Here is a 20778-nt window from a genome sequence, read left to right as displayed (position 1 = left end):
GGAACGATGGATATTAATCAAATAATTAGATATACAAATGAAAAAGCAACGGTAATAGCTATTAGGAAGGACATATAAGATGATAAGAAAGTCTCTATTAAAGCCTATTAAGGAGACTTGGCAAAGTAAGCAATTCGGACTAGAATTATCCATTAATACCCACTCAAGAGTCGTTCCTTGACTCAGATGATGGGAATGCCTGTAACTGAATTAGTGCTCAAAGCCCTTTACCATCTATTCCCATTATAATCATGAATTTTTATTTAAAATCTTGAGTAGGTATCAAAAAAGCCTCTATAAACTTGTATAATTTATAAGTCATGGTTTCTTGCCTAACTTTCTTATATTATCAAAGTAGCATTCTCTACTTTTATGCTCAAAGAAAGCTCTTGAAGTTGAAGTAGGAAAGCAAAAAGTATTCCAGAGCTTTATTAAGAGGACTGAGATTGGGGCCTTGTAATTATCTGTGAAGAAAAACAGTTCAACAAATACAAGAAACTTGGGAAGTTGTGTGTTTTTAATAGCACCAGTGTGATCATCAGTGGCTCATTAGGTGGTATGACAAGTAATAACTTGGGACCAGGGAAAGTCACCCAGAATATGTGCCACAAGGGTTTCATTCCTTTAACTCCACTTTCCATGATGAAATCTGAGAAACTATCCCAGAATGTGAGAGAGGAAACCTGAAGTCTTTACCATATCATTAGACATCTTTACCGTATCACAGACAATGTCTGCATTCAGACACTGGAATAAAAGTTATCTTATTTTTTTAGTTACCTACAGCTAATGCATAGCTACTAAAATTCTAAATTAAACCTCAGGGTTCTACAACAAGGAGGAGAAATATACATCCACTGTGTCTAAAAAGGCAACCTTGAAACCACACAGTAACTGTATTTCATGGTTTTAGGCATCCTTAATTTTGGAGAAGTGGTAAGAGTCCTTCACCTAAAAATCTTGAACAATTCATTTCAGAAATACAAACTCTTTGGTATGGCAAGAGAAATTCTCTTAATATACTCTATCTGTGAACTCTCCTACTTTAAACTCAATAACGACAAGCTTTTTAGTTCCCTACATTATAATATATTTTACAGATTCTATATTTTTGTACTTGCCTTCCTCTGAAACATCTTTCCCCATTTTCTTCACCTGACTATCTTCCACATGTAATTTAAGAATTATTTAAATATTATATTTTCCAGAAAGCTTTTACAGAATCCCTCAGGCTAGGACTTCCCATGGCAATCTGGAAACATCTCTAGCATTATAGTGTCTATTAGCTTCTCAATGAGTCTGTTCTCCTACAAGTGAACTCACTGAATCCCCTACCCTTAGCACTGTGCTGGCAATGGTAAATACTCAATAAAGGTTTATTGGCTGAAGGAAAGAATTATTTTGTACCTTGTTGATAGCAGGATAACATCCTCTGAATGATTTCTGGTACTGGTATGCCTAGATAGATGGAGAGCTGATGGTAATCAAGGGAGATATTCTCAATGGGATTCTCTTTCACTTTGTCAATATCCTCTTGCTTCATCCCAAGGCGCAGAAGAATATCTGAAACTTTTTTCCAAATTGAATTGAACTGTGACTTAGTGAGACCATTCATCAAAATCTCACTAAGAAGGATATCCCTGTACTTGCACAGCCTCAGGATGTCTGCAGACTTAGAGAGATCAGAAGATGGTGGTTCCATACTCCAGCCTTTTTTGGGTGCAGGGAATACATTCAAATGTTTTATGACTGCTAATAGGAGGTATAAGTCAAACTGTTTGGACTGTGGTGGCTCCTTGTTTGGGGGATAAAGCAGATGCCATGCTCCACCCAAAGGGTGATCGGTCCAGAGATGGTTGTAGTAGGGTTCCAGCACATTCTTGTGTATAAGAAGCTCTTTTTTCAAAAGAGGGGGTGGTATAGCCTCATCAAATATTTTCCGAACAGTGTCAGTACCAGAAATAATAATAATATGAAGCAGATGATAGAAATAATTATAATCAAGTTTGAAGATAGACATTTCATCTGAAAATGAATTTTGAGAAGTCAAAATATTACACATTAATGTTCTTTTCCTACGTGGTCTCTTTCACTGTACTCTAAGCTCCTGGATGGCAGGGGCTATTCCAAATAAGAATGAAGTACAGTAGAGTACTTTGCCACAGTCCATGCTCACTAGTAGCCAATGCTACTGTTTAGCTAATTGTCAAAAATCCAAACAAAAACAGTATGTTTCCAATACAAAGTAATCACAAAGACCAATCTCCATAGGAGCCTGTCAACCATCCAAGGTTTTGTTCATATAAACGAGCTTTGGCAATCAAATGGCATCAAAGTATTAGGACTTTGAAAAGGGTTTAATAACAACTTATAATTTATTTTTTTAATTTGTACTTTATCTTGATCAGCACTGTCCAGCAGAGCTTTCTATGGTGATGAAAATGTTTTAATTTGCACTGTCCACTAGCTACTGAGCACTGGAAATGTTTGTCTGACAGAGGAACTGAGTTTTTAATATTACTTAATTTTAATTAATTTATATTTAAATAGCCACATATGGCTGGTGGCTATCATACTAGGCAGCATAGATCTACATAAAGAAACATAAAGTTATCTAATGCCTTGCTATATAAAATATGGTCCACTGACTAACAACATCAGCATCCACCTGGGAGGCTGTCAGAAATGCAGAATCTCAGGGCCACTTCACCAAAACTACCAAATGATTCAAATGCATATTAAAGCTTGAGAAGCACTGATCTAAAGAGCTTCATGTTCTTACTCCTCAAAAAAATAAATTATTGATTAAGCATGTGTTTCATCAATGAAATGGAATAAGGCACAAGACTGAATTATTTGGTATTTTTCTAACTTAGCAGTACTTTCAAAGTGAAGAGTACTGAGATGAATTATAAACTAGTAAGAATCTGGCATGTGATGGTATTTTATTTTATTTTTGCATGAGAAAAATATCAAAAGATGTGTTCATCATAAAAAACAACTTTATTATTTTATCTTTCATGATCTGATGTTTCAAGAGAATTTTAAATTAATATTTTTACTTGATACCCTCGACACACAGTGTGGAAACAAGCAAGGCTACAAAGGAAATGACTTGGGGAGCTTTCTCTGGGTCGCCAGGCAAGGAGCTAGCTGGTATCAGGGACATTTGTTTCCCCTAGCAAAAAGTACTGACCATAAACTATCCCTCCATAGAACCAGGGGTCCCTATGGTCTCCAAGTGCCAGGCAGCTAGCATTTCCTAGCATGCTCCTAAAGTTTAACTACTTGGCCCCAAGCCCCAGATGTTCATCTCCATGTTCATCTCCAAGCTTTCATGCTTGTCCTATTAAAAGGGAATTGCAAGGGAGGAGGGGCTGGTAGGGAAACTCTGCTGGAGCCCAATATCACTATGTCATCACAGCTATCCACTAGACACAGTAGGCCTGTAGGGTGCCAACATAATGTCAGACCCATACACTTGATAATCTTTCTGTCCATCAGTTCTAACCTTCATTAAGTGCTGCTTGCTGGTACTAACCCAAGCCCACTGAATGGCAAACATAAATAAAGACAGGGTTGTTAATGGCATGATACTTTACAGTTTTATAGTTTTAACATACTTTTCAATAGAATATGTAAAAAAAGATAAAATAATTACCTTTTGTACTAAATTTTAAACTGATCCTTGGTCTTATATCAGTATCAGTTATTTTCAGAGACATCAAATTTTTGTAACTGCAAGTGGAAAAAAATAAGTTATAGTCAAAATAATAGTGAAGAAAGTCAAGATTTCTGTATAAGCATAGTTAAGTAAATAAGCATTTTCTTCTCCTCCCTCCAGGAATAATTATAAAACAAAAAGAGAAAAACAAACAAAATCCACCAACGATGATCCCACAATGCTATTTTCCCTGGAATTAAGACAAAAGTATAATTGCTGGATTTTATACAAAATTTAAGGGCTGTAGAAGCAACTAAAAAGGAGCAGGGACAGCCTGGAGGAAATAAGATGCAAGAAGTCTTGGAGAAAAATCTCAGCAGCAGAAAGGCCTAAGCATCAGATCTCAGAAAGTGCCAGCAAATATATACTTCCTGAGGAGAGGGGTAGATGAATACAGATGAACTAGGTAGGGAGCAGAAGCATCTGAAGGAAAGGGAGCATGTTTAAGAAGTAACTACATGGCAAGCTATATTTGCAAGACAAAAAAAGAAGGCTTTGCACTGTAAAATCCAGTAAACATGGAACTCTTCCCTGGCTTTCCCACAACCACAGAATTTTCTTGCCTGTAACTATTCCAAGAAAACCTAATGGCTAGTGATTAAAAAAATCATCAGGAAATTAGCCTAATTTATAAACTTATACAAATACAGGGATAAAATACCAAACTTATTAAACAGACTTAACACTAGGTAAATGTGGCTTTGCTTTGAAATGAACCCTTCAAACAAACAAAAAAATTAGACAATATTAGGATGTAAATTTAATGAGGACAGGGATGTGTTTGTTGGTGTTAATTGATCTTATTTTCAACACCATTGTAACACTGCCAAACATCCACTAACTTGAAAAAAGTTAAACAGTACTAAGTGTTGGCAAAGATACTGAGTAAAAGGAATTCTCCTATACTGCTGGTCAGAGTGTAAATTGGTAAAGCCTTTGCGGATAACAGTTTGGCAAAATCTAATAAGATATGAATATAAGGCCTGGCAATTCCACTTCTAGTAATGTATCCTGGAAAACCTGAATGTACAAGAATGTTTCTAATAGCACTGTTTGTTGCAGTTCCAAATTGGAAATAACCAAATATCTATCTTCAGTAATTAAATAAAATAGAATAGGCATACAATAAATTACAGCAATGCAATGAAAGAACTACACACAACAGTTTTTAGAATGAATCACATAAACATAATGTATAGCTAAAAAAGGCATAAAACACAAATATTTCCATGTTTATAAAGTTCAAAAGAGAAAAAAATTAAACTATACTTTTAAGTAACCCTTTATTATAGGATTTACAAAAATACATGTAAATAAAATGTATGACAACAATAGCACAAAAGATGGGAAGAAATGGATATATGTTATTGTAAGGTTCTTAAACTATATGTGGTGCTGTATATTATTTAGAAATACACTTTCATAGTTAAAAATGTGTTTGATAAATTCTAGAGTAACCATTAAAAAATATTAAAACTAATAAGCCAAAACTAGTGAGAAAATAGAATTATTAAAATAAGAACTCAAAAGAGGGAAAAATACAAAATAAAAAGTGAAGAACAAGGGGAAAATTGAAAACAAATAGGAACATGGTATATTTAAATCCAACCATATCAACAGTTATAGCAAATTTACATAGAATAAATACCCAAATTTAAAGGCAGAGACTGTCAGACTGGATTGAAAAAACAAAACCTATGATGTCTACACGATTTCTTCTTTAAATACAAAGGCATCTATAGGTTGAAGTAAATGGATGGAAAAAGATATACCATAAAAATACTAATCAAAAGAAACACTTCTCTATCAGTAAAGGATAAAACAAACAGATAATCGGTAATGATACAGGATACTTAAAACCATCAACCATCTTGTTCTAACATACACAACACTCCATTAACAAAAGCAAAAATACAGATTCTTTTCAAACGCACACAGGACATTCATCAAGGTATTCAATATTATGGCTCATAAAACAAATCTCCACAAATTTTTAAAAGACTAATTTTAGAAAATATGCTCTGTTACCACAAAAGAATTAAAATAGGAATCAATATCTGGAAAGATAGTTGACATATTCCTAAATATTTGTCAAGGTTAAAAAAATCATGAAAGAAATTAGAAAATACCTAAATTGAATGAAAAAACAAAAGAGCAAAAAAAACAACCCTACATAGAGCAATGCTTAGAGGGAAATCAGTTTGTGGGAAGAAAGGCATCAGATCAATGAGCAAAGTTTCCGCCCTAACAGAAAAAGAGAAAATTAAACCCAACGTAAGCAGAAGGAAGGAAATAATAAAGAGAAAAGCAGAAATTGATGCAATCTTAAATGGAAAAACATGAGAAATATCAGTGAAATCAAAAGCTGATTCTTGGAAAAGATCAATAAAATTGATAAACCTGTAGCCAGCCTAATAAAAAAAAAAAGTTAAGACAAATTGCAAACATTAGGAATAAAAAAAGGCAACATCACTACAGATTCTACAGACATTGAAAAGATAATATAGGAATAGAATGAAATATTTTATGCCAATATATATAACTTGGATGAAATTGACAAAATTCTTGAAAAACATAAACTACCAATGCTCATTCAAGAAAATAAATTATCTTAATAACTAGTTATGTCTTAAAGAATTGAACTTATTTAAAAAAAAAAATTACCCCAGAGAAAACTCCAGTCCTAGATGGCTTCTCTGGTAATTTTACACAATCCCAATCAAAATCCATGCAAGAATTTTTGCAGAAATTGACAAGGTGATACGAAGATTTATTATGGAAAAATAAATGAAGGATCTAGAATAGGAAAATTTTTTTTTGAAAAACAGGAACACAGAGAACTTATATCACCAAATTTTAAGGGATACTACAAAGCTACAGTAATCAAGACAGTGTAGAATTAGTGAATGGACAGGGATATACATCAATGGAATAGGAAAAAGTTCAGAAATAGAATAAGCATATATGGTCAACTGATTTTCAACAAAGGTGACAAGGAAAGGACTGGGGAAAGGACTCGTCCTTTCAACCTATAGCATAAGAACTTCTGGATGTACCTATGGGACAAAAAGAGTCTTGACCCTTACCTCAGACCACACACAAAAATTAACTAAAAATGGATTATAAAGTTAAGTCTAAAACCCAAAACAGTAAAAATGTCAAAGAAAACAAAGGAGAAAATCTTTGTGACTTTGGGTTAGGCAAAATTTTCTTAAATAGAAAACAAAAAGCATGAGCCATAAAAAGAAGTAATTGATAAATTAGATGTTATCAAACTAACAATTTCTGCCTTTCTGGAAAATAAAAAACAAGGCATATGCTAGAATAAAATATTTTCAATACACATACCTGATAAAGGACTTGTATCCAAAATACATAAAGAACATTTGTAACTCAAAAATAAGAAGACAAACAATCCAATAAAAAATGGGCAAAACTTTTGAACAAATGATTCACCAAAGATAGGCAGATGGTAAATAAAAACATGAAAAGATATTCAACTTCATTAGTCATTTGGCAAATGCAAAGTAAAACCACAATATGTAACATTACAAACTTATTAACATGGCTAAAATATTTTTTAAAATGACAATACCAAGTGCTGGAGAGGATGCAGAGAAGCTGGAACTCTCCTATATTGCTAATAGGAACTCAAAAATATATAGCTACATTGGGAAACAGACAAATTCTTATAAAGTTAAACACATACTTACCATATGACTCTGCAATTCCACTCCTAGGAATTTACCCAAGAGAAATGAAAACATATGCCCACACAAAGACTTATATGTGACTATTTATAGAAATTTTATTTATAATGTCAAAACCTAGAATGGAATTTGTAGCTATGTCTACATTAAAGAAGAACAATCTCAAATCAATATCCTTATCTCCCACCTTAATGAACTAGAAAAAGAAGAGCAAATCCAAAGCCAGCAGAAGGAATGAAATAAAGTTCAGAGTGGAGATTAAGTGAAATAGGAAAATGGAATCAATGAAAACAAAAATTGGTTCTTTGAAAAGATCAACAAAATTGACAAACTTTCAGGTAGACTGACCAAGAACAAAAGAACACCCAAATTACTAAAATCAGCAATAAAGTAAGAACAGTACTACCAACATTGGCAGAAATGAAAAAGAAATATAAGAGAATACTATGAACAATTGTATGCCATCAATCTAGATAATCCAGATGAAATGGATAAAGTCCTGGAAACAAACTGCTAAAACTGACTCAAAAAGAATTAGAAAATTTGAATAGGTCTATAACACATAATCAAAAAGCTTCCAACAACAAAAAGGTCAAGGACCAGATGGCTTCACTGGTGAATCTATCATTAAAAACACCAGTATTTCTCAAACTCTGCTAAAAAATAGAGAAGGGTATGCTTCCTAACATGTTCTATAAGGCACATATTAACCTAATATCAACAGCACCAGAAAGGACAACTAACTACAGACCAGTGTCCCTAACAAATACACATTCAAAAATTCTTAAGAAAATGCCAGGAAACACAATCCAGCAGCATATTAAAAGGATTGTTATACACCACAACTAAGTAATTCCAATCTGAAATATATACCCAGGAGAACTGAAAACAAAGTTATACACAAATATTTACAGCAGCAATTTTCACTATAGCCAGAAAGTGGAAACAAACAAGATGACCATTAACTAATGAATGGATAAACAAAATATGGCATATCTATACAAAGGGATACTATTCTGCCATAAATAGGAATGATTTACTGATACATGCTACAACTTGGTACCTTGAAAACATCAAGTTATGTGAAACTAGATACAAAAGGCCACACACTGTAGGATTCCATTTATATGACCTGTCCAGAAAAGGCAAATCCACAGCCACTAAAAGCAGATTAGTTGCTATCAGGGGCTTTGAAAGGGGTAATAAGGCATGACTGTCTGAAGGGTATGGGGTTCCTTTTTAGGGTGATGAAAATGTTCTGTAATTAGATAGTGACTGTTGTACAATATTGAGAATGTGCTGGAAGTCACTGATTTATACACTTTAAAATAGTTAAAACGGTAACTTTTATGTTACATGACTTTTACCTCCATAAAAAGAGATTATTTCTTCTCAAAACAAAAAAAAAACTAGAAACAACTCAAATGTCATCAAATGGTGAACAGATAAACAAGTTGTAGTATATCCACACAATTGAATACCACTCAGCAATAAATAGGAATGAATTACTGATTCATGCAAGAACATGGATGAATCTCAAAAGCAATATGTTAAGTGAAAGAAACCAGACACAACAAGCTTCCTACTTTAAGGTATTCTGGACAAAGCAATACTATTGGGACAGAAATCATCTCAGGTTATCAGGGCTAGAGGTTGGGGGAGGGGTATGACTACAAAGAAGACTGAGGAATCTTTGGGTATCTTGATACGGTAATGGTTACCTAACACTACGTATTTGTCAAAACTCATTTAACTGTACTTTTTTAAAGAGTGTATTTTATTTTATATAAACTATTGTTTGAAAAACCTCACCTTAAAAACACTGCAGTGTTTAGAAACGCATTTATAATTAGTGCAATTGTAACGAATAGCAAGAAAATGATTACTGTGAAAGTCTGGAAAATGGTTACCCAAGGAGAAGAGGAGTTGGAAGTGAGGAGGAACACATAGGGTTCTTCTGGATTGCTGGCAAAGTTCTATTTGTTGATCTGGCTGGCGTCACAGATTGTTTGCTTTATTATTATTTGTTAAACTCTGCATTTTTCCTTTTCTTTATTTATATTTTAGTAATAAAACATGTTAAGGTTAAAATAAAATCCAATAACCAAGTATTTTGTCATTCATTCATAAAATCTCATAAAAATAGTTCTTCCATTTTTGGTAATAAGATCCTACTAGAAGATTTCTCCAAAGAAAACAACTATAAAACCTGGGCAAATTACAAAAAGCAATTTCTTGAAAGCACTGGAGACTGGTCAGAAGCAGACCCAACTCTGGTAGGGACTACATCCTCAGAAGAGGGGAGAAGTGTATGAAGTTAACGCCATCAATCTTGCAGTTTTTATCCTGGGGGCAAGTATAGTCTAGAGAAAATCTGTCTCATTGTCTGACAACTAGAAAATGGAAGCCATGGCCACTGAAGAGAGTGGGGAATCCCAGAAGGGAAAGAAGAGACCTCCAAATTCTTTCTAGTCAAATCTCCGACTGACTGCTCAGCCCCACATGTGTGGAACAGACTCAAAGCAGCTCAGCTAAAGACAAAGGATCTGAACTGAGACTGGAACCAATTCCACATCCAATAATCCAACCAATTAAATGCCTGTCAAAACAAACGTAACATTTCTCACTCGAGAAAAATAAAATTCAGCATCTCTACTTGTATCACATATTTATTGGGTGCTAACTACATGCCAGGCATTATGCTATGTATTAGGGATATACTAGTTAGCAAGATAATGTTTTGGCCATCATGGAGGTTACAGTCAAATGGAGAAGACAGCCAAGAAAGTATAATAAAATTTACTAAGTATTTTGATAGAGGGAAGTAGAGGAAATACATAACAGGATTACCTAATCTAATCTAAATAAAGCTTTCCATAGGTTTTAAACAGGCAAAGCCAAAAAAGAAGGGTATTCCAGGCAAGGCCCTGAGGTAAAATAAATGGCACACTCAAGAAACTAAAAGTAATTCAGCATGATTGACATATATAAAAAAGAGAAAAATAACAAGAGATGACACTAGTGAGTGTATCAAGGACCAAGGGATTGACTGAAGAGCAAAGACAAGGAATTTGAACTTAATTGTAAGAGCAATGAGGAGTCTTGGAAAGATTTTCAAGCAGAGAAGTAATAAATTTCAATCTCCATTTTAGAAACTGGAGAAAGACACGGGTAGAGGCAGGAAGACCAGTTAAGAAGCTGTTTCACGAGGAGTTAAGATGGCAGCATAGAGAGGAGTGAAAACTAGTTAGTCCCCCTGGAGCAACTAATAAACAGGAACAACGAGTAAATAACCTGGAATAACCATGGGGAGACAAACACCACTGTCCACTCATCATACACCAACCTGAATTGGGAGGAATCCCCGAGATCACAGCATAAAATCTGTAAGTAAAAACTGCCAACCCAAGTCGAGAGCCCCTCCCTCATGGAAGCCTCGTGGTGCCAGAGAGCAGTTCTCCCTGAACAAGCCAATATACCTCAGCCCAGCGCCAACTGGGGTTTTAATGTTAACTGCTCAATACAGACTGTGAATCCCCAACAAGCAGACAGAGGCTTCTGGTGACGACCAACCTTGGAGAGTCAGGGGATGTATGTGTCTCAGGATGAGAAGCCCAAAGGATCGGGTATTAACTCTGGCCAAGGGGTGGATCTGGGGGCTTTCTGTCCCTTTCTCTCTCTCTCAACCTGGGCAGCTCAGTGAAGAAAGCCTCAACCGTTTTCGGCTTGCAGTGCTCTACAGTAGAGAAAGCCTTAGCCATTTTAAACTTCCAGCACACTGACCCAGACAAGGGTGGAGGCAGAAGAATCAGAGAAACAAAGAATTATTTACATGCAAATGACCTCTCTCTAGGGGGCATATCTTCCCAAGAGGAAAGAGGTGGGGCCCAGCTCTACTACCCTCCTTCCATTCAGAACCAGACCCCAGAGCCTGGGTGTAAACAGTCATGGGCCACACCTCCTTATACCAGTCTAGAGTGACAGACTGACAGGTGCTACCTGCTGGGCAGAAAAGCACAGGGTGTGACAATCCTCTAAGACACACCATCAGGGAAACAAGATACTGAAAATTTCCTCCTTCTGGGACCGGAGCATGTTCTCGACTGGGAAAACCTGATTGTGGTGGCCAAGGAGGTCAGAAGCCTCGACAACAGAAAATTACAACCTACACTAAGAAAAAAGACATTATGGCCCAGTCAAAGGAACAAACTTACACTTCAACTAAGATACAGGAATTGAAACAACTAATGCTAAATCAATTCAAAAAGTTTAGAGAAGATATGGCAAAAGAGATAAAGGCTCTAAAGAAAACACTGAGTGAACATAAGGCAGGAATCGAAAGTTCGAAGAAACAACTGGCAGAACCTATGGAAATGAAAGGCACAACACAAGAGATGAAAGACACAATGGAAACCTACAACAGCAGATCTCAAAAGGCAGAAGAAAACACTCAGGAACTGGAGAACCAAGGCACCTGAAAGCCTACACACAAAAGAACAGATAGAGAAAAGAATGGAAAAATATGAGCAACGTCTCTGGGAACTTAAGGACAAAATGAAATAAAAGAATGTACATATCATTTGGTGTCCCAGAAGGAGAAGAGAAGGGAAAAGGGGCAGAAACAATAATAGAGGAAATAATCAATGAAAATGTCCCAACTCTTATGAAAGACATAAAATTACAGATCCAAGAATTGCAGCATATTCCAAACAGAACAGCTCTGAATAGGCCTATGCCAAGACACTTAATAATCAGATTATCAAACATCAAAGACAAAGAGAGAAACCTGAAAGCAGCAAGAGAAAAGCGATCTGTCACAGACAAAGGAAGCTTAATAAGACTATGCGTGGATTTCTCAACCGAAACCATGGAGGCAAGAAGGAAATGGTGTGATATATTTAAGATACTGAGAGAGAAAAATTGCCAACCAAGAATCCTATATCCAGCAAAACTGTCCTTCAAATATGAGGGAGAGTTCAAAATATTCTCTGACAAACAGGCAATGAGAGAGTTTGTGAACAAGATACATGCACTACAGGAAATACTAAAGAGAGCACTACAGACTGATAGGAAAAGACAGGAGTGAGAGGTTTGGAACACAATTTTGGGTGATGGTAGCACAGCAATGCAAGTACACTGACCAAAGATAACTATGAATATGGTTGAAAGAGGAAGGTTAGGAGCATGTTGGACACCAGAAGAAGAGGAAAGATAAAGACTGGGACTGTGTAACTCAGTGAAACCTAGAGTGTTCAACAATTGTGATAAAATGTACAAATATGTTTTTTCACAAGGGAGAACAAATGAATGTCAACCTTGCAAGGTGTTAAAAACAGGGAGGTATTGGGGGAAAATACAATCAATGTAAACTAGAGACCATAATTAATAAAATCATTGTATTATGCTTCCTTTAATGTAACAAAGGCTATATATCAAGGTAAATGCAGCTAAGAGGGGGGCATAGGGGAGGGGTGTGGGAGTCCTGGCACTGGTGGTGGTGTCTGACTTTTATTCAAATTTGATCTAAGGTTATTTTTCCTTTTATTGCTTCCTAGCTGTCATGTTTTTTTTTCCCCTTTCTTTTTTTCTTTTTTTTTTTTCGCCTCTCTACCTTCTTTTACTCTTCCTCCTGCTTTGTAGAAGAAATGTAGATGTCCTTATATAGACCGTGGTGAGGGCGGTGAACACACAAACATGTGACTATACAGGGAACCATCGATTGTTTACTTAGGATGGAATGCATGGCATGTGAACAAAACCATCTTTAAAAAAAATGGGTTGATGATGAAACCTTGAGGGCAATATACTGAGTGGATTAAGCCAGACACATAAAGACAAATATTGCAGGGTCTCACTGATAGGAACTAATTATAATATGTAAACTCATAGACATGAAATATAAGTTACCAAGATATAGAACAAGGCTAAAGAATGGGGAGCGGTTGCTTAGTATGAGCAGAATGTTCAACTAGGATGAACTTAAATGTCTGGACATGAACAGAGGTGATGGTAGCACGTTGTGAGAATAACAGTGCTAAATGGTATGTGAGTGTGGTGGAAACGGGAAACTAAGAGTCATGTATGTCACCAGAAGGAAAGTTGGAGGTCAAAAGATGGGAATGTATAAAACAGTAAATCTTGTGCTGGGAAATGTTCGTTAGTGACTGTACAAATATTAGAAATCTCTTTCATGAACCAGAACAAATGTATGACACTACAACTGGAAGTTGATAATGGAGGGGCATATAGGGAAAAAATATACACCTATTGCAAACTATATACTACAGTTAGTAGTATTTCAACGTTCTCTCATAAACAGTAACAAATGTACTATACCAATACTATGAGTCAACAATGGAGAGGGTGTGGTTAGGGATATGGGAGGATTTGAGTTTCCTTTTCTTTTTTTCTTCTTTGTCTTTATTTCTTTTCTGGAGTAATGAAAATGTTCTAAAAATTGAACAAAAATTAATTGTGGTGATGGATGCACAGCTGTATGATGGTACTGTGGGCAACTGAGTGTGTACTTTGGATCTTTGGATAATTGTGTGGTATGTGAACAATCACAATAAAAAAAAAGGCACTCTTCAGATAGCACTATATAGAAAATAAAACAGTATAATGGTACCAATTCCTTGCATTTTCACCAATATCAGTACAGATATTATCAAAGTACTGAATGTAGTAACATTTAGTATTTAGGATATGGTATAAATTCAGATTTCCTTAAGTGTTTGGTGTTGGGCAAAACCATGGCCCTCAACTCTTAGACTCAAGACTGAATAGTAAATTCCCTACAATTTCAATTCCAACCTCCATTAGTTCAACGAAAATACTATGCTAAACTCTTGAAAATGGCAGAATTTAATGATTTTAAGAACAAGGGGGGGGAAAAGATTTTGCACTATCAAAAGAAACTCTAAGCAGACTGCCAATTTAGTAGGCCGAGCCCTCGATCTGGGGACTCTCCCCTGTGAGGCTAGTTGCTGCAAAGGAGAACCTAAGCCTACTTATATTTGTGCCTAGGAATCCCCCCCTCCAGAGAGCCTCTTTGTTGCTCAGATGTGGCTCCCTCTCTCTCTAAGCCCACTTGGCAGGTGAACTCACTACCCTCTCCCCATGTGGGACATGACTCCCAGGGATGTGAATCCCCCTGGCAACCAATGCAGGAAATGACTCCTGGAAATGAGTCTGGATCCAGCACCGAGGGATTGAAAGGATATTCTTGATCAAAAGAGGGAAGAGAAATGAAACAAAATAAGGTTCCAGTGGTTGTGAGAGACTTCAAATAGAGTTGAAAGGTCACTCTGGAGGGTATTCTTACACACTATATAGCTATCACCTTTTAGTCTTTAGTGTGTTGGAATGGCTAGAGGGAAATACCTGAAGCTGCAACCCAGTGACCTTGATTCTTGAAGACGACTGTATAACTGTAGCTTGCATAGTGTGACTGTGTGACTGTGAAAACCTTGTGGCTCGCACTCCCTTTATCCAGTGTATGGACAGATGAGTGAAAAAATGGGGACAAAAATTACATGAAAAATAGGGTGGGATGGGGGGATGGAAAGATTTAGGTGTTCTTTTTTGCTTTTATTTTTATTTTGGAGTAAGAAAAAGATTCAAAAATTGATTCTGGTGATGCATATACAACTGGATGATGGTGCTGTGAATAACTGCACACTGGGGATTGCAGGGTGTGTGAATATGTCTCAATTAAACTATATTTTTTAAAAAAGTAATGAACAATTGGGGAGGAGGGAAGTGGGATGTTTTGGATGTTCTTTTTTATTTTAATTTTAATTTTATTTTTTGGAATAATGAAAATGTTCAACGTTTGATTGTGGTGAAGAAAGCACAACTATATGATGATACTGTGAACAACTTATTATACACTTGGAATGATTGTATGTTATGTGATTATATCTCAATAAAATTGCATTAAAAAACAAAAGAAGCTGTTTCAGAATTGCAAATGGGAAATAATGATAACCTCTTTTAGTTTCATGGAAGTGGGGAAGCAAAGACAAGGAGGCATTTATAAGATATTTAAAACTAAAATTCCTATGATTTTAAAAGTTACAGAGCAGAGCTGGGAAGCAAGATCATGAGTTCAGTTTAGACAAGCTAAACTGTAGATTTTTTTGAAAAATAAAAATGGAGTTACACAGCATCAGATAGATATATAGGCATGGATTTTAGGAGACAGATCTATGCCAAAGACAGATCTTAAGACTGGGTCTTAAGTGAAATTAGATGCCTTAGATATCAATGTGATCTCCCTGGGAGAATGAAAAATGGCAGGCATTAATGCTCTAATTAGGAGAAAACCCAATCAACAGATTAAGAGACTTTTTTATATTGAAACTTCTAATTTCAATGGTAGCAATCTACCTCTCTGAATTTTTAGCTATTAATATATATTCCCATGAAGCCTACAGTTTTCTCATCTAAGAAACCAGAAGATTAATCATGAGACAAGCTTAGAGGTCTGGATGAGATTTGAAAGCTGGAAGAAACTTTTTATATCACAACAATCTAACTTAAATAACTTTAAGAAAAATAGGTATTGTTTTCAAGACATTATTTTCAAACTTAAATGAAAAGTATCTATATAATTTCACTCTCTGCTTTAGAATGTCCATGCCTATTCTATGTGGGGAGAGGGGAGGTACAAATAGTTATAATTAAATACAGTTTTTTTCACACTCCTAGTACTTCCTTTAAATTTACTAGCACTCCAACAAGTGACAGAAACACAGAAGAAAAAAGAAACTGGACAATATATTTTAGCTCAAAAAGCAACAGAGTATTTTATTTCAAGCTTACCTTTCTCCTAAATTTTCAAGGGTTACATATTCATCCTTTCTCACAACTTCAAACTGCAAGTGACAGAAAAATAAATAGCCCTAATGTAGCTCAATTTTCAAGATTCTTTACTGTTATAGTAAGACAGTGAGAATGAAGCCATAGTAAATATAAAAGAAATTAAATAGAAGTAACAGGGTGAACCATAAATAATCCTAATCAAACAACAAACTATAGTCTGCCTTTTAAAGCAGTTTTACCTTGCAATATTGTAGAATTTAAATACCAAATTTGAAATACAAAAATGACATGTCTAAAGATTAAGAAATAAATAAGATACAGTTCTACTTATAATGTTGGTCTATTTACTTATACACTGAAAATTTAACAAGCTATTTCATTCATTTAAAAATAAAATGGACATCATTTAAGTATACTGTATATAATGGGTACTATACGATGTTCTATAGCTACTACCTTATTAAAAATTCAAGCTAGGGCATTTTATTTCAAGATTAGCTATTTCCATAGGATGATGTTTATAAAACAAAAGAGGTTCAGAAGGCCTAAAGTTATTTTTAACCTTAAGTGGCACAGAAATTGGATTGCCATCCTTGGTTCATTACATACTCTCCTCTTTGGTACAGGTAGGGCCTGCTTTGTCTCTCCTCTCTGTCTCTACTTATTGAATTTTATTATTGTTAAAGACCATTTTAAATACTACTTTGGATAAATCATAGCAATGGAAATATAAGAAAGCTTAGTCACCATCAAAGAGAATATGGTAAGAATCCTGTAATTATGACCCTCAAATTTGTTTCAAGTGAAAAAATAACATTCCAGTGAAAGAAGAAGAAAAAGATACTCACCAAAATTTTAACAATTCCAGGTATATCACACTGTAGCATCCTTACCATGTCACCTGTACATCCTTCCTTCAAACATTTTTTCCCACTAAAATTCTATATTATCAATAGGAAAAAACAATAACAACAGTAAAAAAACAACAGAAAAAATCTCTGATGTACAAATCTCATTCTATTTAAATAAAATTAGAAGCAGATGTTGATAGATGGAAAACCGAAAAATATGAATAAACAAATGGAGAGTTAGGTGTTCAGATAGTCCATTTTATAATCCCTATCGAAATTCCAGCAGACTTTCATGCAGAAATGTAAGACCCAATCTTCAAGTTCATACGGAACTGCAAAGGGCCCCAAAGAGCCAAAACAATTTTGAAAAAAAAAAAGAGAATGCTGAAGGATTCATACTTCCAAATTTCAAACTGAACAACAAAGATACAGTAAACAAAACAGTGTGGTACTAGCATAAAAACAGACATATAGACCAATGGAAAAGAATTGAAAGTACAGAAGTAAACCAATGTATCTATAGTCACTGAATTTCAACAAGGGTACTAAGTACATGCAATGAGGAAAGAATAGTCTCTTCAACAAACGGTGCTGGGAAAACTGGATATCCACTTGCAAAATAATGAAGCTAGACCCCTACCACACACCATATGCAAATATTAACACAAAAAGGATCAAGGACCTAAATAGAAAATCTAAAACTATAAAACTCTTAGAAGATAACATAGAGGCAAATCTTCATGACTTGGGATTCAGTAATGGATTGTTAGATATGGCACCAAAAGTAAAGGCAACAAAAACAACAGATAAATTTGACTTCAGCAAAATTAAAAACTTCTGTACATCAAAGGACATTATCAAGAAAGCAAAAAGACAACTTACAGAATGGGAGGAAAAAGTTACAAACCATGTGTCTGATAAGGGCTTAATATCCAAAATATACAAATAACTTTTGCAATGCAATAACAACAAAAAAGACAAACAACCCAATTTTAAAATGGGCAAAGGATTTGAACATTTTTCCAAAGAGGATATGCAAATGGCCAATAAGAATATGAAAAGATGCTCAACATCATTAGCCATTAGGGTAATGAAATCAAAATCACAATGAGATACCACTTCACACCCACAAGAAAGACTATTAAAAAATGGAAAATAACAAGTGGAAAAATGGAAAAACAAGTGTTGTAGAGTATGCAGAAACACTGGACCTCCAGTGCATTTTTGATGGGAATAAAATGGTGCAGCCACTGTGGAAAGCAATATAGTGGTTCCTCAAAAACTTAAATACAAAATTAACATATGACCCAGCAAGTCCACTGTGCTGGTTTGAATGTATTATGTCCACCAGAAAAAGCCATATTCTTTGATGCAATCTTGTGGGGCAGACATAATAGTGGGGATTAAGTTGGAATGTTTGGATTCGGAGATACACCCCACCCAAATGTAGATGATAACTGATGGGATATTTCCACGGAGGTGTGGCCCCGCCCATTTGGGGTGGGCCTTGATCAGTGGAGCCATGTAAATGTGCTGACTCAAAGAGACTGAACTGAGTGCAGCTGTGAGTGATGTTATTTGAAGAGGAGCAAGCTTGCTAGAGAGGAATGTCCTGGGAGAAGCCATTTTGAAACCAGAACTTTGGAGCAGACGCCAGCCACATGCCTTCCCAGCTAACAGAGGTTTTCCGGACGCCATTTGCCATCCTCCAGTGAAGGTACCTGATTACTGATGTGTTACCTTGGACACTTTATGGCCTTAAGACTGTAACTGTATAGCCAAATAAACCCCCTTTTTATAAAAGCCAATCCATCTCTGGTGTTTCGCATTCTGCAGCATTAGCAAACTAGAACATCCACTTCCAGGTATTTACCCAAAGAAAGTGAAAACAGGGTATCAAACAGATACTTGTACATCAATGTTTATGGCAGCATTACTGACAATAGCCAAAAGAAAGAAACAACCAAAGTGTCAATGAACAAACAAATGGATAAACAAATTATGTATGGTATATGCACAAATGGAATATTATTCACCCATAGGAAAGAATGAAGTTCTGAGACATACTACAACATGAGAGAAACCTGAAAACATTATACTCAATGAAATATGTAAGACACATAAAAAGAAATATTGTATGATGTCACTTTTAGGAAATCTCTAGAAATAACAAATCTGTAGAGACAGAAAGTAGATTAGAGGTAACCAGGGAAGGGAGTGGGGATGAGGAGTGTGTGTGGTGGCTATGGAGTGCGTGTAAATAAAATTGGAAAAAAAAAAAAAAAAAAGACGGTCCTTTTCACATATCAATGGACTTCCAGTTTAAAATGCATGGTTGTACTTGTCTCTCTCATTTCCACTTCAAAATCTTCAAGTAGCTATACTACAGCCTAAAATGTATTCATTGCCCCAGGGAAAGCAACTTCAAATAAAATGGACTAATTAAATAAGCATAAAAGGGAACTAAATTTCTACCAGACATCTAAGGATTCCAGGGAAAAGAAAAGAATAAAAATGTTGAGGTCTAACTCTGGTTCTGATTCTGCTATTTCCTCTGGTTAAGTTACTTTTTTTCCCCTTCTCTTTCTAAAAATGAGCAATAAGAATATATTTTTGCCCCTAGAATCAAAGAAACTGAAAAGTATTCACAGACTGCTTTAAAAAGTACATAATGCTTTACACAATGATTTTTACAGTTTACAAGTTCACTATATTATCTGCTAATCCTCACATTAACCCTGTGAAATAGATATGGACTATCCTCACTTGATAGCTTTGAAAAATGAATCACAGAGAGGTTAAATTATCCCCCTAAAGTTAAAAAAAAACTGGCAAGTGGCTCAAATTGGATATAAAACCAGATCTCCCAACTCTATATATAATGGTCTTTACATGATTCCACAATTCCTTAATAAGGATTTTCTGTTGTTTGCACAATGTAACAATACTATAGGAACAACATTATAGACCCAGTTTATGGTCATTACTTCACTAAAGAATAATTGATGTAGAATAGGGGTTGGATTTTCACTTTAATTTTAGGGGCAAAGAACTCAGTTTACTTATACAACTTCAGGTAAATATAAAAAATTCCAAATACATATATATTTTTTATTTAATTTGAGATTGTTCACATACCATACAATTATCCAAAGATCCAAAGTGCACAATCAGTTGTCCATGGTAGCATCATACAGCTGTGCATCCATCACAATTAATTTTTTCCCCAATTTTTAGAACATTTTCATTACTCCAGAAAAGAAATAAAGACGAAAAAAGGAAACTCAAATCCTCCCATACCCCTAATCGCCCCCTCCATTATTGACTCAAAGTATTGGAATAGTACATTTGTTACTGTTGATGAAATAGTGTTAAAATACTGTTAACTGTAGTACATAGTTTGCAACAGGTATATTTTTCCCTATATACCCCTCTGTTAACTTCTAGTTATAGTGTCATACATTTGTTCTAGTTCTTGAAAGAGATTTCTAATATTTGTACAGTTAATCACAGACACTGTCCACCACAAGATTCACTGTTTTATACATTGCCATCTTTTAACCTCCAATTTCCTTCTGGTGACATATGTGACTCTAAGCTTCCCCTTTCCATCACATTCACACAACATTCAGCACTGTTAGTTATTCTCACAATAACGTGCTACCGT

At 35.2% G+C, this 20778-nt stretch overlaps 1 protein-coding gene across 8 annotated transcripts in view; it reads right to left on the bottom strand.

Annotated features, from left to right (window-relative positions):
* DZIP3 (DAZ interacting zinc finger protein 3) overlaps positions 1-20778 on the bottom strand; it is a 138116-nt gene that overhangs the window by 54964 nt on the left and 62374 nt on the right. For 5 of the 8 annotated variants that reach the window (XM_037835179.1, XM_037835173.1, XM_037835182.1 and 2 more), the window contains 4 exons: positions 17109-17201; positions 16261-16313; positions 3662-3738; positions 1408-2025 (listed from right to left, as the gene is read on the bottom strand). In XM_037835179.1, coding sequence (XP_037691107.1) covers positions 1408-2025; positions 3662-3738; positions 16261-16313; positions 17109-17201 — 841 coding nt within the window. The remainder of the gene's footprint in view (positions 1-1407; positions 2026-3661; positions 3739-16260; positions 16314-17108; positions 17202-20778) is intronic. The other 3 variants (XM_037835185.1, XM_037835187.1, XM_037835190.1) reach the window with 3 other exon arrangements.

Source organism: Choloepus didactylus, chromosome 1 (assembly GCF_015220235.1).
Source record: "Choloepus didactylus isolate mChoDid1 chromosome 1, mChoDid1.pri, whole genome shotgun sequence".
Taxonomy (NCBI): Eukaryota; Metazoa; Chordata; class Mammalia; order Pilosa; family Megalonychidae; genus Choloepus; species Choloepus didactylus.
This window is presented reverse-complemented; position numbering and strand designations above follow the sequence as displayed.